The sequence below is a fragment of the Nomascus leucogenys genome, chromosome 6, assembly GCF_006542625.1.
Source record: "Nomascus leucogenys isolate Asia chromosome 6, Asia_NLE_v1, whole genome shotgun sequence".
NCBI classification, from domain to species: Eukaryota; Metazoa; Chordata; class Mammalia; order Primates; family Hylobatidae; genus Nomascus; species Nomascus leucogenys.
In genome coordinates this window covers 31,098,556-31,111,447 of record NC_044386.1, presented here as the reverse complement: position 1 = coordinate 31,111,447, position 12,892 = coordinate 31,098,556, and the positions used below count along the sequence as shown (strand labels likewise).

Here is a 12,892-nt window from a genome sequence, read left to right as displayed (position 1 = left end):
TCATTATGAAACTTGTTTTGAAAAAGGAAAAATAATCCTTGGATTCAGCACCTGGATGTGTGAAATGTGTCTTGAGGCATATTTCAGCAGGTGTCTCAAGCAGGTAAAAAGATGGGATTGCCAGAGTAAATGACACTTGGGGGTCCTAAGTATGGAGGAATCCTGGGGGAGGATGCTGAGCTAAAAGCTAATTTGCAAGGATTTGCCTTCTTTTTTCCCTTCAGCACATCCTTGTGAGCTCTACTGCCGACCCATAGACGGACAGTTTTCTGAGAAAATGCTGGATGCTGTCATTGATGGTACCCCTTGCTTTGAAGGTGGCAACAGCAGAAATGTCTGTATTAATGGCATATGTAAGGTATTGGGTATGTTTCCTTAATCTACAACTTTATAAAATCATGACTTTTACTAATTTGGGAAGTCAGATGTTCTAAGTTTGTGCTTTCATGGCATTTACACCTCATCTGTTTTTTTATATATGGTTCATGAAACGAAAACATAAGACTTCTCAGTGTTCATCAAAGTCACAGTTTTGGATTGAATAGTTTTTTCCTTCTGCAGTCATCTTCATTTCTTGATTAGTTGATATGCCCTATGATATTATTTTAGACATTGAGCATGAAAAAGAGGAATTATCAGGAAAACCCAGCTCAGATTATTTCAGTGGCATTAAACTTGAGAAAAACTGAAATTAATAATAGTTTCTATGGTACTTTTCATAATGCATTTTCACATTTAATTCTCCATTGATTATCAACATGAGCTTCTCAGAGAGACGGCATGACAGTAGTTACAAAACAGGTTTCTGATTTCTATGTAATTTTTCCATGTTCACTTCATTAACCAAGTCTATATAAATTATTTAGACCTGATGTGTTGATGCTTTTAAGTGTGTAACCATTAAAGAATTCCTCCTTGTTGCTTGCATTTTATTTTGCAAGGAACTGACGAGCAGGACTTGTGATCCAACCCCCAGGCATAAATCTCAGTTTAAAGAGAAAGTGTTTTTAATTGGTTAAAGGAAGATGTTTTAATCAGTTAGTAAATCATAATGGTTTAGCACTTGGGTTTTAGAATATGAACTCAACACCATCATTTACTAGTTGTATGATCCTATACATCTTTCTAAGACTCAGTTTTCTGTCATAAAACTGGGATATTTTTATGTATCTGCCTAGTTGGGGTTGTCAAAAGAGTAAATAAGGCCTGTTAACCTAAATAACAGACAAAGAGAGACTCTCTAAAAGAAAATGAAGCTTATTTGGGAATAGTGCATTGCAATGGGAATATGTATGCCACAGTTAACTATGTGCATATTTAGGAAGGTAAAGGAAGACAGGGGTTTTTAAAAGAAAATAAAAATTTTTAAAGGAAAGAAGTTGAAGAGAATTGCCAAATTGTTTTTAAATAATTATTATTTCCTGCAGAGATCAATAACAAGGGTAACACCAATCCAAGGTTGCTCAGGAAGTTGCTGGGCAGATGTCGTTGCAAAAGTATTCTTTGTGTAAGGTTGTAATAGCCTTTGTGCAAGGTTGTGGTTTTTGCAGAGCCTTTTTCATCATCAGGCATACAAGGGTGAGAACTCATTCTTCCTAGCCTTCCCTGGCTATATTTATCAGGGTTTTTTCTTAACATTAGTTACTCCATTTTGATTCTGACAACTTTCACAGGTAATATATGTTAAGCTCTTAACAGAGGCCCTGGTGTAAAATAAACTCTTAGAAAACAGATTTGTAAACTCAACAAATTTTATTTGTTTTTTAAAAATATTTATAATATTTTTTTCCACTGGACAAAATTATTCCCTGTGACAAGCTCTTGCCCCTAAATATTCAGCACTCTGAGAAGGTTCGTATTTCTCTATACAGTTGCTTTTTCATTTATTTTGTTCAAGGCACTTGTTTTCCATCACAGGCTAAAGATGCTATTTCTATCAATGCAGTTATTTAGATCTAAAAGATAATTTCAGCATCACATTTACTCCTCAGTGATTAAAGTCCTCAGCCCTAGCTGCACATAATAATCACCTGGGGAGATTTTAAAACATCAATGCCCAGATCCCACATCCCAGAGATCCTGAATTAATAGGTTTGAAATAGAGCCCAGACATCAGTAATTTCTAAAAGCTCTCCAGGCAATTCTAATAAGTAGCCAGGATTGAGAACCATTATAAGTCGGATGCCTTTCTTGAGCCCAATCAAATGAACCCAATAGAATAAGCCAGATTTTGTCAGCCTGCCTTACTCTTTGTGGGAGCGAGTTAAGACCTTTTAGAAGCTATAATTGCCCACTTTCTGTCTATACCACACTGATTTGAGTTTTTAAGCTGAAAAAATGGTGTCAAATCAAATATGCTTAATAGCCTAAGTACTTTATCTTCAAGGATCCAGGTTGTAGGTAGTTCCAGGCTCCTTATTTGTTAGTCTTATTGTTACCCTCCTTATTCATTTACTAGTTTTTTCACAGGGGATTGAGCATGTATTGACATAAAAATATATGCTTTCAGGAAAACAATGTATGCAGTGTTTGTCTAATCTACATTCTTTGTGAATATGAAAATTTGGTTGCTTCTATTCATGTCTATTTTGAATTTACAATATTTGCCAATATTTTGGTATGTTAGAGTTGCAGATTATATTGTCAAGGAAATTATCAAGCCCCGATCAGAACTGAATTTGTTCTGGGAGGTAACTATCTGTGCCCTTCCCCCTAGTTTTTTTTGGTAAGCTTGTTTATCAAAGATATAGATTTAAACTTTGACTTTTCGGACACCTTCTGTTTTAAATTACCAGGATGACATAGAATAAGCTTTTTAAAATGAGCAAATGCCCTACTCACCTCCACCCACTTCCAGCTCTGAACTCTCACTCTCATACCCACTGTCTGAGGCCAGCTTGCTAACCTTCCAGCTCTCTCCCCTCTTTCTCCTGGTAACCAGTTCCTTGACTTCAGCTCCTGGACTCCTCCCTCTTCACACAGTCAGCATAACATTGGCTGAATTTCCTTCTAAAATAGACCAGATGCCCTGGTCTATCCATCAGCTGCTCCCTAACTTTCTCTTAGCCTTCCCCCAATCTCTTACCCCAGTTCTGGATAAGGTTCTGGATCAACCCCATCACACCCCTTTTTTGATCTTAGCCTACTGTGCACTCCTTAAAATAAAAATTCAACATTGTGCATTTGTGTCCTTACAAAGTCAATGTCTTCAATCCACCTAAGCTTTTACCCTTACCTGAAAATCTTTCCACTGTCCCGAGTTAGCTTCCTCACTCATTTCTCTCAAAAACTGTTTTGGACCTTCTTTCATCTCCAAGGCCATTTTGGCCATCTCAGTGATAAACTAAACATCCCTAAATCAATTTCTCTGAGCCAGATCTACGTTCAGAATACCAGGTCCTATCTCCTGACCCTCAAAAGCCCAACAGTTACTTCAATCTTAACATTTCTAAATTAAAATTATACCTAATTCTTGCCCCAACCTGTTCTTCTATAGCACTTCTTTTTGGAATGATGCTAAAACCATTTAGGCTTACTGATATCTAGGCCAGAAATCAGTAAGTCATTCTTGAGTCCTTCTCAACTCTCCTCTCCAGTTAATTACTCACTATAACAACACCACTACCACCACCACCATCATCACCATCACCCCACTATCACCACCACCAACACCACCACTGCTGCCATCACCACCACCATGTCCACCACCATTATCACCCAACCATCACCACTACATCACCACCACCACTACCACCACCACCATCGAATCACCACCACCATTACATCACCACCACCACTATCATCAAATCACCACCACCCTACCGCATCACCACCACCATTACCATCAAATCATTGTTACCACTACCACATAACCACCACCACCATCAGCAAATCATCATTAACACTACCACATTACCACTACTACCATCACCACCATCAAATCACCATCACCACCACTACCACCATCAAATCACCACCACCATTACCACATCACCACCACCACCATCATCAAATCATCACCATCACTACCACATCACCACCACCACCACCACCACCATTACCATCAAATCACTACCCCCACTACCACATCACCACCACTACCACTACCACCATCAAATCACCACCATTACCACATCACCATCAACACCATCATCAAATCACCACCACCATCACATCACCACTACCACCACCATCACTACCATTAAATCACCACACCATTACCACATCACCACCACCACCATCAAATGACCACCACTACTGCATCACCACCACCACCATTATTACCATCAAATCACTACCATCACCACTACCATCACACCCATCACCACCACCACCATCAAATCACCACCACTACTACCACATCACCACCATCACCACTGCCACCATTACCCTGCACCACCATCACTGTCACCACCACCACTGCTACCACCATTGTGCCCCCCACCATTATTGTCCATCACCACCACCACTACATCATCATCACTAATATCACCACCTTCACCATCATTACCACCACTACCATCACTATTCCCACCACCATTGTAATTGATGATAAGATGTGAAATGAAAGTGATTTTTTTTCACAGACACACTACCTATTGGGGTGATTGCCTGGCATATTCAGAGTCACATCAGAAAAGGGCCATGCTGAAGTCATTTTCCACATTGGGTAGCAGCATTGGAGCCACCTCTGATTCTGCTGAAGGCAGAAAGAGCATACTGTTGTGGGCTTTCTGTGTTGCCAGAGTGTGTTATGAAGGAGAAGAGTGAGGTTTGTTTCTTTTCCCCTGAGAGCCCCTTATGTTTTATATGCAACGAGGAGGACTGGTTTATGTCTTCATAAACCTTCATACAACCTTCTGTTGTATACTTAATTCAGTTTTTATTGTACTGCATGCAGCTCACAGGAAAACTAAATTGGGTGAGTCTCTGCAAGAACCCATTTAATATGCTGTGGGACAGAATGTTGGGGACATGGGTGTGTCTCCTTCCCCCAACCCTTGTCTCTCAGTTATGCAGGCAAATATTACTTAAGAAATATAAAACTACCCATTCAAGAAAAAAGGCTTGGGCTTCAGATATTTGCTTTTCTGACTTTCTTTCCTTTATTCTTCACATTTTTTATATCTATTTCCCTGTTGGTAGAGATTAAATAAAATACTTTAAAATTAATATGCCTCAGAGTCATTCTCCCTAGCTCATTCTAAATCAGTGAAGGAATGAATGCCACTGGGAATATGGTTGTAGATGTCAGCTTATTAGAGGGTGCTCAAGCTCATTGCAAACATATTGCTTGTGAAGGGTGGACATTTTACTCATAGTCACTAAAGGCACCTGTTTCGCACATTGCTTTTTTTTCCATTGTTATTAGCATAATTAAATTTTGGTGTTTTTTTTTAAATCTCTTAGCACTTAATCTTTTTCCCCCCATTAGGTGAAGCAGCACAGTCTTTGGACCTAAAGGAAATTAAAGACAGTTAACCTAAAGAATGAAGCTATTTTCTGTTAGTGGGCATGCATTCTCTGTTTAGCTGGTAGAGGGTGTGTTTAAAGACTCAAAATAAGCCTGGTGTGGTACCTGTAGTCCCAGCTACTCAGAAGGCTGAGGTGGGAGGCCAGGAGTTCAAGGCTGTTGACTGTGAATAGCTACTGCACTCTGGCCTGAGCAAAATAGCAAGATCCCATCTCTCTAAAAAAAGATTCAAACCATTCTTCCTTTGAGTAGATTTGAGGTGGCTTTCAAGTTAGAAAGAAAATGATCTTTAAAGATCAAAAAGGAAATGAAACTATCTGGACACAATTCTTCCCAAACAAGAAAGACACTTATGACTAAAGGAATATGGTATAGCTTTCCCTTGTGGTCATGGAAGAAAGCAAGCCACAGAAAAGTCCAGGTGAAGGTCAGATATGGTTCATGACTTTCAATCTAAGTGTCATGATTCTTTGGTATCCACCCCCACAGAACACCCCAAGCTTCGTGGCTCTCCTTTTCCAGGATGAGAACACATCTGAAAGAGACTTGCTGCTCTACCAGCTTCAACTCCAAGACGTTTTCATAGTTAGATTTTTGGAACATTTTCATAGATTTTGTTCAGTTCTGCCTCTGATTCAGGAAATTAGAGACCTCACTCAAGGTGTGCCTCCCTCCCCTCTGAGCAAATAGTGCCTTTACCATTGGTGGATGCTTTCATATTCCTCTTGCTGCCACCAGGAGCAAACATTTGTCCTTGTACCTGGTACCTCCTGCCCAGTCTTATAAAGCACCAAAGGGGAAAGAAGTCATAGATCCAGGCAAGAGTGGCGTCCCCTGCCTGGGCATTCATCCTCCACCTCTCTTCCCCACAGATGGTTGGCTGTGACTATGAGATTGATTCCAATGCCACCGAGGATCGCTGTGGTGTGTGCCTGGGAGATGGCTCTTCCTGCCAGACTGTGAGAAAGATGTTTAAGCAGAAGGAAGGATCTGGTAATACAAAAATAAATAATCGAAGTGGCAGGGGATCAAAGGTGGGGGGCAAGATAAATGGTTGATTGATTCCTAGTTTTTTTTATTTTTTTAAACAGTCTGTGATTTTCAAAGTATTCAAAATGGTATATAGCCTTTACCACAAAGGAGTAAGGGTTCTTTGGCAGTTGTGGGAAAGGGGTTGATTGCTGACAATATACAGGATGCATCACAGTGAGATAGAGATCTGAAATGGCCTTGTGGCTGTGCACAGGAACAGGTGTAAGAGTGTGATCTCTGGGAGAGGATCCCCTTTGGGAACAAGCATCATAAGAGGATCCAGCATTAAAGCCAATGGCATTGGAACAGACCAAGAACTAGGGGAGAGAAGAGATCAGAAGCTGGCTGAGAAGGCTGCAGACACAAGGACAGATTCTGTAGTGAGGACAGAAGCCAGCAATGGGTTTACAGGCAAAAGAATTGGGGTGCACCTTCAATTCAAAGTCAAAAGAGAAGCAAGGCAGGGTTGCATCAAATCTCATTTATTCCCAATTGCTCCCTGGGAGGGGGTCCCACCCCCTGGTCCCTTATGACTTTCCAGACAGCTTCTCCACCTAGCATCCCCTTCTTACCCACACTTTACTATTCTTTTCCCATAGTCACCTTTTGCGGAGTTTCTTCTCTGTGCAGCTTTGGGCTATGGATAGTCCTCAGGACATGAAGAGTCCACCTTCAAGGGTGGACCCCAAGGAAGAGTCAGTTCCCAAGGAAGGCAGCTAAGAAAGGGTGAACCATTATATGGGAGCCATGGCAGATCTTACACCTCTGAGTTTCCCTCACCTGAGGGGTGAAGGAATTGAGATAATATACACCACTTTCCACCAGTCATGGGTTGAGGTTACTCTAGGGAGATCGGACTGTTAATTCTCTGGATTCCATAGAGATGCTGGGAGTAGGGAATCCACCATGCACTATTGCAGTAGGGCCTGAGGGGAGAGGGGCAGTGTCTGCTACACAGGGGTGATGCCCAGGACAGGAAGTGATAGCCACTTTGAGAGATGGTAAAGCCCTGTTTTCCTGGATTCTGGAAAAATAATATCCCTCTTCTAAACATGCTTCCTACCCAGGATGAAGTTATTGAGTAGGATCCTGAGAGGATCAAGTGTGTCCTTCAGTTAATTACATGACCTATTGTTCCCTAGTAATCATAACAGCAAACAGTCTAAATTTAATTTCCATCCCTATTTTTCATCTTTGACTATTGGATTACTAAGGTTAAATTGTGAGATGTAATGCTTGTCCTGCCCATGAGAATTACCATTGGAAGATTGTATTTCATGTCTTTGATTGATAGCTTTATTATGGATGAAAAATACTCTCTGGATTACTTATTTGGGATGTGAATGATAAGCCGTATGTCTTAGGCTTATGATTAAGCACCCTGTGATAGCCAGTGTTTTTACAAGCTTTACAAAGGTGTTTTGTAAATATTTTTCATTATTTATGTGACTTTACTTACTTACAAAAAGTTACACTTAAAATCATATTTCTGCATTTAACCTGTTTTTTTGTTTTTGTTTGTGTTTTTGTTTTTTTGAGACGGAGTCTCACCCTGTTGCCAGGGTGGAGTGCAGTGCTGCAATCTCAGCTCACTGCAACCTCTGCTGCTGGGTTCAAGCAATTGTCCTGCCTCAGCCTCCCGAGTAGCTGGGACTACAGGTGTGCGCCACCACACCCAGATAATTTTTGTATTTTTAGTAGAGACGGAGTTTCACCATGTTGGCCAGGATGGTCTTGATCTCTTGACCTCGTGATCCACCCACCTTGGCTTCCCAAAGTGCTGGGATTACAGGCGTGAACCACCGTGACCAGCTAACCTGTTTTATTTAATTTTCTTTATGAGTTCCTATCTTGGCCTCTGAAGTGCTGTTCTTCTAATATTATGATAACTCAGTTGAAAACCAGGGTTGTTTTCCCCAGGTCTCTTCCACTTAACCTTGTAATCTCTTAGGAAATCCAACTCTAATTCTGGGTTCTTTCCTCTGCCCTGGTCTCTTGGGAATGAGAAAGAGGGATTATAAATGTCTTCTGCTCCCCTCTTACCCCTACCCCTTCCTGCCTCCAAGATCTCAATACATCTAGCCACATGTCAACCACTGAGCGTTTGACATCTCCCTGTGCCTTTGTGTTTTCCATTCTCTTTCTTCCACGTCCCTTTCCTACAATTCCTTTCCACCAGCTTCTAACAAGAGGGTTATGGTTGCTCACAGTGTGTTACAAGATTCCAATTATCTCACAACCCTCTTTTGAGATAACTGAGACTAAGAGTCTAAATCTAAGGCAATGCATTTTAACTTCTCAAAACATCTACCAGGTACTGTTATTTTTATATATTTCTTCCTCTGTGGTTTGTGAGCCTATCAAACACTGGTTTGTATCTGAACCAGACACCTACGTGTCACTGCTCTCAAGCCTGGGATCAGACATGGACCAGCCTTTCCCAGGAGCCTCCACACATCAGTCATGAGATATTGGCCTGCAGTGAGCATTGTCTCAAATGGACAGCATAAATCTTTAAAAAGACAAGCTGACCACTGTAGATAAATTGCCCAGGGTTAATGGTATAACCTCTTTATGGGCACATTTTTATTAGAAATTTCAAAGACTGGAGACCAAATATGACAATGAGTAAAGTCCATTTTTGTGGACCACAAAAACAGTTGGATAAGATGTGTGTTAGCATCAATAATGTATGATGTCTCTTACCACAATCTCAGAAATGAGGGCCTATTTTTTGCCCCATCCTCAAACATCCTGAATATTCTTTTTTTTTTTTTTTTTTTTTGAGATGGAGTCTTGCTCTGTCACCCAGGCTGGAGTGCAGTGGTACGATCTAGGCTCACTGCAATCTCTGCCTCCTGGGCTCAAGCAATTCTCCTGCCTCAGACTCCCTGGTAGCTGGGATTACAGGTGCATGACACCACGACTGGCTAATTTTTGTATTTTTTTAGTAGAAATGGAGTTTCACCATATTGGCCAGGCCGGTCTCAAACTCCTGACCTTATGATCCACCCATCTCGGCCTCCCAAAGTGCTGGGATTACAGGCATGCTGAGTATTCGTTCAGCTCAATGTGCTCAAGACTGGGATAGGGATGGAATAGTTTCTCCAAGTGGTTTCTTGGACCCAGAGACTTCTTGTTTGAGGTCAAAATTATGTTTCTCCTCTTCCCCTCATACTGGTGCAAGCAGCTAATGCTTACACTGGCGAAGATGCAAGAAAATTGATTTGCTAAACAAATATACTCATCATTCTTAATACAGTTGACCCTTGAATAACATGGGGTCGAACCAAATGAGTCTACTTAGTATGAGGATGTTTTTCAATAAATATATTGAAAAATGTTTTGGAGATTTTTGTGACAATTTGAGAAAACTCACAGATGAACTGTGTAGCCTAGACATATCAGAAAAATTAAGAAAAACGCATGTCACGAATGCATAAAATATATGTAGCTATTAGTCTTTTTTATCATTTACTACCATAAAATATACACAAATCTATTATAAAAAGTTAAAATCTATTAAAACTTATGAACACAAACACTTACAGACCATACACGGCACCATTTGCAATTGAGAGAAATGTAAACAAACCAAAGATGCAGTATTAAATCATAACTGCATAAAAGTGACTGTAGTAATACTGTACTACCATAATAATTTCATAGCCACCTCCTGTTGCTATTGTGGTGAGCTCAAGTGTTGTAAATATCTGCTTAAAATACTGTGTGATGCTTATCATTTCTATGTAAGGAGATTTGTTCAGTTAATTGTGTATCACAGTAAAAAGTGATCTCCTGCAATTCTTGAATATTTTTCATTGTGTTTAGCACAATACCATAAACCTTGAATAACACCATGGGATTCATACAAAGTGCCACTAGTGATGCTGGAAATACTCCCAAGAAGCAGAGAAAAGTCATGATATTACAGGAAAAAGTTGAATTGCTTGATATGTACCATAGACTGAGGTCTGCAGCTATAGCTGTCTGCTACTTCAAGATAAATGAATCTAGTGTAGAAAAGGAAATTTGTAAAGCCATCACTACCGCTATACCAGCAGGTACAAAAACCTTGCACTTTTTGTGAAACTTTTTATCTTTCATGTAGCTTTCATATTGGTGCAGGATTGCTATAGGAAAGGCACACCATACCTATAGACTCTGAAATGATTCAACATAAAGCAAAGTCATTGGCCAGGTGCAGTGGCTCACGCCTGTAATCCCAACACGTTGGGAGGCCAAGGAGGGCAGATCATGAGGTCAAGAGATCGAGACCATCCTGGCCAACATGGTGAAACCCTGTCTCTACTGAAAGTACAAAAATTAGTTGGGCGTGGTGGCGTGCGCCAGTAGTCCCAGCTACTCAGGAGGCTGAGGCAGGAGAATCGCTTGAACCCAGGAGGCAGAGGTTGCAGTGAGCCCAGATCGCACCACTGCACTCCAGCCTGGTGACAGAATGAGATTTCATCTCAAAAAATACATACATACATACATACATACATACATACATACATACATACATAGCAAAGTCATTATATGACAACTTAAAAGGAAGGAGAGGGACCTAAAGCTGGATAATTTAATACCTGCAAAGTATGATTTGATAATTTTTGAAAGAAGTTTGGTTTTAAAAATGTCAAGATAACAGGAGAAGCAGCTTCTGCAAGAGACATCAGATGAGTCTCCAGCTGCCATTAAGAAAATCCTTGAAGAGAAAAAAAATCTGCCTAAACAGATTTTTAATGTGGATGAAAGTGCCCTATTGTGGGGCAAAAATGCTAAAAAGGACATTTACTAGTAAAGAAGTTAAACGAATACCAGATTTAAGGCAGGAAAGAATAGGCTACCTCTATTGTTTTGTGCAAATGCAGTCAGGTTTTGACCTGTAAAGGAGCTAACCTAACAAGCCTTGAAGGGAAAAGATAAACACAAGCTGCCAGTCTTTTGGTTGTACAAAGAGAAGGCCTGGACAATGAGAATGCTTCTTCTGAACTGGATGCATCGATGCTTTGTCCATAAAGTCAGGAAGTACCTTGCCAGTAAGGAACTGCCTTTTGAAGTTCTTTTGATATTGAACAATGCCCCTGGCTACCCAAAACCCCATGAACTCAGCACCAAAGGCATCAAAGTGGCCTACTTGCCCAGAAACACAGTGTCTCTAATTCAGCCTCTAGATCAGAGGGTCATAAGGATCTTTTATGCTCGTTACACCCAATACTCTTTGGAAAGGAGTGACGACATTATGGAAGAGAACTCTGATAGAAACGTCATGAAAGTCCAGAAGGCTTACAACGTTGAAGATGCCATTGTCCTAGAAAATGCCATGAAAGCCATCAAGCCCAAGAGTAAATTTCTGCTGGAGAAAACTGTGTCCCAATGTTGTGGATGGCTTCACAGGACTTGTAAAAGAGACAATCAAGGAAATCATGAAAGAGATTGTGAATATGTGAGAAAGGCAGGGGTGAAGGGTTTCAAGATATGGATTTTGGAGAAATTCAAGAGTTGCTAGACACCACACCAGGGGAATTAACAGAAGACAAATTGATGAAGAGAGTGCTTCCGAACAAGGACCAGACGACTGTCCCGGAAAGAAGATGGAGAAGAAACAGTGCCAGAAAACAAATAGACATTGGACAGTCTAACAGAAGGGTCCTGATTACTCAACACTGCTTTTGGTTTCTTGTATGACATAGACTCCTCTGTGATACAGACACTGAAACTAAAGCAAATGGTGGAAGAAGGATTGGTACCATATAGAACACTTTTAGAGAAATGAAAAAGCAAAATGTCAGACAGATATTACAATGAATTTCCACAAAGTTTCACTGAGTGTGTCTGCCTCTCTTCCTCCGTCTCGACTTCCTCCACCTCTTCTACCTGAGAGAAAAAGCAACCCCTCCTCTTCATTTTCCTCCTCAGCCTACTCAGCATGAAGACAACAAGGATGAAGGTCTTTATGATGATCCACTTCCACTTAATGAATAGTAAATACATTTTCATTATGAATTTCTTAACATTTTATTTTCTCTAGCTTACTTTATCTTAAGAATACAATATATAATGCATATAACACAAAAATATGTATTAGTGGACTGTTGATGTTATTGGTAGAGCTTCTGGTCAAGTAGTTAAGTTTGGGGATAGTCAAAAATTATACACAAATTTTTTTACTTCCATAGGGGCTCAATACCCTAACCCCTGTGTTGTTTAAGGGCCACTTGTACTTTGGAGCTATTCTTACCGGTCCTTCTTTTATCTACAAGCTATTCAGAAGCAGTAAATTAAGTATGCCTTTTTCAATCTACCCATAATAAATGGTTCTAATTTTGGATTTTCTCTCTTAAGTGGAAGAATAAAAAGCAAACTCTGTTTATTTTTTTTCTA

At 40.3% G+C, this 12,892-nt stretch overlaps 1 protein-coding gene across 2 annotated transcripts in view; it reads left to right on the top strand.

Annotated features, from left to right (window-relative positions):
* Nucleotides 1-12,892, top strand: part of ADAMTS12 (ADAM metallopeptidase with thrombospondin type 1 motif 12) — a 349,097-nt gene that overhangs the window by 249,864 nt on the left and 86,341 nt on the right. Inside the window, exons 13-14 of one of the 2 annotated variants that reach the window (XM_012501615.2) lie at nucleotides 225-358; nucleotides 6,346-6,466. The exons of the other annotated variant lie outside the window; for it this stretch is intronic. Of the exons in view, the coding sequence (XP_012357069.2) occupies nucleotides 225-358; nucleotides 6,346-6,466 (255 nt within the window). The remainder of the gene's footprint in view (nucleotides 1-224; nucleotides 359-6,345; nucleotides 6,467-12,892) is intronic. 2 annotated transcript variants of the gene reach the window in all.